Source organism: Cebus imitator, unplaced genomic scaffold, assembly GCF_001604975.1.
Source record: "Cebus imitator isolate Cc_AM_T3 unplaced genomic scaffold, Cebus_imitator-1.0 Scaffold425, whole genome shotgun sequence".
NCBI lineage: Eukaryota > Metazoa > Chordata > Mammalia > Primates > Cebidae > Cebus > Cebus imitator.
Genome location: NW_016107740.1, coordinates 1073314 through 1078285, shown reverse-complemented (window position 1 = coordinate 1078285; position 4972 = coordinate 1073314). Strand labels below are relative to the sequence as shown.

The 4972-nt window shown below is 47.0% G+C and overlaps 1 protein-coding gene across 6 annotated transcripts in view; it reads left to right on the top strand.

The window, feature by feature from the left end:
* The first annotated feature begins 1381 nt into the window (after positions 1-1381).
* Positions 1382-4972, top strand: part of NSUN7 (NOP2/Sun RNA methyltransferase family member 7) — a 49962-nt gene continuing 46371 nt past the window's right edge. For 2 of the 6 annotated variants that reach the window (XM_037731841.1, XM_037731840.1), the window contains exon 1: positions 1516-2494. In XM_037731841.1, the coding sequence (XP_037587769.1) occupies positions 2197-2494 (298 nt within the window). In that variant the 5' untranslated portion in view covers positions 1516-2196. Of the gene's footprint in view, positions 2495-4972 lie in introns of all 6 variants that reach the window. The other 4 variants (XM_017509872.2, XM_017509870.2, XM_017509871.2 and 1 more) reach the window with 3 other exon arrangements.

Below are 4972 nucleotides of genomic sequence, written 5' to 3'. Positions count from 1 at the left end.
GAGGGGGAATACAGGTATGTACACAAATATTTATAATCAAAATGAAAAGGTGCTAAGATACACGTATATCCATCTTTAATTTCTTGAGGGCAAGGTCCCTGATCATTCCTATACATTCATTCTTTTATTTCCAGGGCTGAACACAACGCCAGGGACACAGCAAGAATTTAATATATACTGGTTAAATGAACGAATGAATGCATGTATACATAAACTGTTACGAATCGTTTGATGTATTCTGGAGATAATGGAATTGGGTGCATTTCTGGGAGAAGGGGTCTTAGGTGATTTTTAGCTGGACACATTTACCAGCCTCCTTTGCTGCTTGTTATATGACTAAGTTCTGGCCAATAAAATGTGAGCCAAAGTGATATGTGCACCTTTCAGGTCATTGAAAAATATGGACTGCTCTCTCTTTCCCTTTTATCCCACTAACTACTGACTGGAAATGGACATGACCTTACACTAATAAGGGAAGGGCAAATCCCTAAGGAGGAAAGGCAAAGGTGGAATTAGGACCAGTTGTCTTTCAACTATGCTTGTGTTTTTCAAACTGTGGTCTTCAGGCCAACTGCATCAGAGTCGCCAGAGTTGCCTGCTAAAATGCAAATTATTGGGTCTTACTCAAATCTCTGGGGTGAGTTCCAAGGATTTGCAATTTTTTTTAGCTGCAAGTGGTGGTTCATGCCTGAAATCCCAGCACTTTGGGAGGCCGCAGGGAGGACTGCTTGAGCCCAGGAGTTCGAGACCAGCCTTGGCAACATAATGGGACCCATCTCTGTTATTAAAAAAAATTTATTACAGGCTGGGTGCGGTGTCTCACGCCTGTAATCCCAGCACTTTGGAAGACTGAGGCGGGTGGATCACTTGAGGTCAGCAGTTCAAGACCAGCCTGGCCAACATGGTCAAACCCCGTCTCTACTCAAAATACAAAAATCAGGCGGGTGTCATGGTGGGCGCCTGTAATCACAGTTGTTCAGGAAGTTGAGGCATGAGAATCACTTGAACCCGGGAGGCGGAGATTGCGGTGAGAGGAGACTGTGCCACTGTACTCCAGCCTGGGTGACAGAGCTGGACTGTGTCTCAAAAAAAAAAAAAATACTATATTTAAAAAATGCTTTAAAGAAGGTGCATTTTCTAACAGGTTCTTCAGGGACTTGCGAGTTGAAAATCACGGAACTGTGTCAGACTAACCTCAAAAATAACCTCAAATGTTTATAAACAAAGCCAAGGGCACGCATTCTGGGCCGGTGCGGTCCAGGAACTGGGCGAGAGGCCTCTGGCTCGGAGGGGCTGAAACAGGTGTCTCCGCGCACAGACGGAAGAGCGACTCTCCCAGCCCCAGGCAGCACCTGCCAAATCCCGCGGGAACGGCCCGGGAGCCGCGCCCCTGCCCCACCTCCTCTCGCGGTTGCCATGGAGACTGGGCCCCGGACCGGTCGACTGCCGGAGACCCGGGAGGCTGAGCCTTCACCCCTTTCCGCGCTCACCCCTTTCCGCGCTCACTCCTCTCCGCCGCCAAGTCTGCGAAGGCCCCAGGCGCGAGGCCGGGCGAGGCCCCGAGGTGCGCACCACTTCACGGCACCGGAGGCAACCGAGCGCCGGAGGCCGCGACCCCCCCGCCCCCGCCCCCGAATCCGGCCGGTGGGAGTGGCTGCATTTGAACCCAACGGCCTTCGCGGGCCGCAGCCGTCGCCCCGCGGTCGGGGGGCTCCAGTGGGCCTGTGGCCGACGCCCGCCTCCGCGTCTTCCTCCCCGAAGCCCCGGGACCCATCCGCCCTCGGGGTAAGGGAGGAGTCGCCGGAGCCGGTGACAGGGCTGTGGGGACGCGGACCGGGCTCCCGGGGCCGCTCTGCCCCCAGACTGGCCCTGGGAAAGCCGCTGGTCTCCTCGGGGCGCTTCTCCCGCCGCCGCCGTACCCCTCCTCGCCTTTTTTTCCTCGAGCGTGTGGAAGTTTCGTGCGCCGCTTGTCCGGCTCGAAGTCTGGGACGCTCGGATGGGCCAGGAAATGCCCCTTCTCAGTCTTTAAGGCTACAACGAAGGGAGCCCCCAACAGGGGTGCTGCAGAAAGAGTGATTTACAGCGATCACCTTCTCTCTTCACAGAGACCATGCTGCAGATGCGAGGAAAGCCATTTCCTGGAACATCGGAATTCTAATCCCAGGGTGAGGGACTCACGACAGGCGAGGGGCAGACATGCTGAACTCCACGGGCGAACTGGAGTTTTCGAACGAAGACAATCCCGAGATCATCTCCCAACTCGCTTCCCTGGCTCTGTGCGGTGGGAAAAGCTCAGCTGGTGTACCCGAGAAAACGGGCTATCCGGACTCTGTTTATGTCATGGCAGCGAACATTTTTCAGGGTATTCGAATCGAAAAGTCGGCACAGAAAGTCTTAATCAAGTATGGAAATGAACCCCTGCGGTCCTTGTCCGAGTCTGAGGATCAGTCCTTTCGGCGTTTGTCCTATGAGCTGGCTTTCAGTGCCCTGAAATGTGAGTTGTGCCATTCTGGAGGATCAACAGTAAAAGAAAATAGTAGCGAGAGAATTTGGGGAATGCATCCCTCTTCCTCCCTGCCCCTCATTCACACCAGGTTTTGGTTTTAGGCAAGTGCATCTCTTTAGTCAATTGCAAGTGTCAAGGATTTTTAGGGTTCCAATGAAACTAGCTCTTCCAGGCCAGGACCGCAGATTTCCTGGTGCCTGGCACTGGGCTTTGTCCTTAGATCGGTGTAGTGAGCGGTCATTAAATTGAACAAGTAAACAATTTATACTAATGATCATTTCCCTCTCCCTGTATTTTTTTTTTCTCCGTAGAGTTGAGGCGGGGTCTCACTTTATTGTCCGGACTGGTCTCAAACTCTGGACCTCAAGGGATCTTCCCGCTTCAGCCTCCCAAAGTGCTGGGGATTACAGGCAACAAGCAACCACACCCGCCCTCTCTGTGTTTTTCTTTCCGTTACGTGTGTTTACTATTTTTTGGTATTTTAGTTTATGAGCTTTCACAAATAGAAAACCAGTAAGGAGCCGGGCGCGGTGGCTCAAGCCTGTAATCCCAGCACTTTGGGAGGCCGAGGCGGGTGGATCACGAGGTCAAGAGATCGAGACCATCCTGGTCAACATGGTGAAACCCCGTCTCTACTAAAAATACAAAACATTAGCTGGGCATGGCGGCACATGCCTGTAATCCCAGCTACTCAGGAGGTTGAGGCAGGAGAATTGCCTGAACCCAGGAGGCGGAGTTTGCAGTGAGCCGAGATCGTGCCATTGCACTCCAGCCTGGGTAACAAGAGCGAAACTCCGTCTAAAAAAAAAAAAAAAAAAGAAAAAAAAAAACCAGTAAGGAGCAGAGACTAATAGACAGAAAAGGTGCCAATTTTTAAAAACAAATATCAAAGTTATACCAACCTCTATTAAGACTATCCCATTCATAGCCAATAGTTTTAATGGGAGGAGCCAAACTTTAGTAGAACTTCTCTTTCTCGTTTGCCTTCAGAGTTTGAGACGCAGTGTTACCGATTCCCTCAAGGGTGGGTTAATTATCAATCGGAGGTCAGATGTGGTGGCTCAGGCCTGTTATCCTAACACTTTTCTAGGCCAGGGTGGATTGGTTGGGCTCAGGCGTTCAAGACCAGCCTGGCATATAAGTAAGACCTCCTCTCTTCAAAAAATTTAAAAATTAGCCCAGTGTGATGGCTCATGTCTGTAGTCCCAGATACTTGGGAGGCTGAGGTGGGAGGATCACTTGAGCCTAGGAGACAGAGGTTGCAGTGAGCCAAGATGGTGTCATTGCTCTCTAGCCTGGTAACAGAGCAAGAGCCTGTCCAAAAAAAAAAAAAAAAAAAATCAATCCGAATGCGGAATTGACACTAGGAAATAACCAAATATTGTTATTACGAGGAGAGCAAAGGGCCTGAAGCTTTTTGTTTTTGTACTAGCTGTGACTAAAAACGTTGGTTTGTAAACTGACTGAACATAGTTCCAAAAAGAAGTTTCAGAAATGTTTAGTGTATTAGCAGCGTGGCTGAAATGATGAGTAGAAGCCTTTCTAAAGAGACACCTCAAAAAGGGCAAACACTCTTTTTGCATGATTTTCTTAGTATTTGATGAGCCTTGTACATCCTTGCTCATAGGAAGCAGCTAATTACTCAGTTCAGCTGGGTGTGGTGGCTTACACTTGCAATCCCAGCACTTTGGGAGGTTGAGGTGGGAGGAGTGCTTGAGTTCAGGAGTTCAAGATGAGTCTGGACAACATAGTGAGACCCCATCTCTATTTTTTAAAATTAAAAAAAAAATGCTCAGTTGAATTTGAATGTCTTACTGATTATTTAGATAGGAATACATATTTTTCATTGTCTGAAGAGATGATATATGTAGCTTAACTCCAGCAATTTGTCATGTAGACAAATTTGTATGATGTGAAACAACTTCTCTTTCATTTTCATTTCTTTGTTTTCTCCTGCTCAGTAATTTTTCTTTTCTTTTTAAGTTTGTTTTAACCATTCTTCTTCCTCCAGTTTAATTTTTCAGATTTTGTTTCATCTCTCTTCTTCTCCTCTCCCCCAACCAAAGTGTTACATTTCATGCCATGAATCAAATGAACATTTTTACACTTTTTTTCCTTGCAACAGTGAAATGCAGACTGGGCAGCTGTGTTGATTAATTGGTATTTAATGCTAATGCTAGAATTCTATTATAGGTAATTTGTTCTCCTAATAGAGTATTGAGTATTACCTTTAGAATTCAATAAGAAAAGCCTGATTTATAATTCTATATAAAATTAATGCATTAACTAAATTATTGTGTTGTAGTGATGTATGTGATAGATTATTGTTTTCATCCTCTCCATCTTATTTTCTGTTTAATGAAAGATCTTGTGATTATTTGATCTTAATTAATGACCCAGAAAATTCCATTCAAATAAGTTGTCATAGACCTTTACAAAACTTTTTTTTTTTTTTTTTTTTTTTTT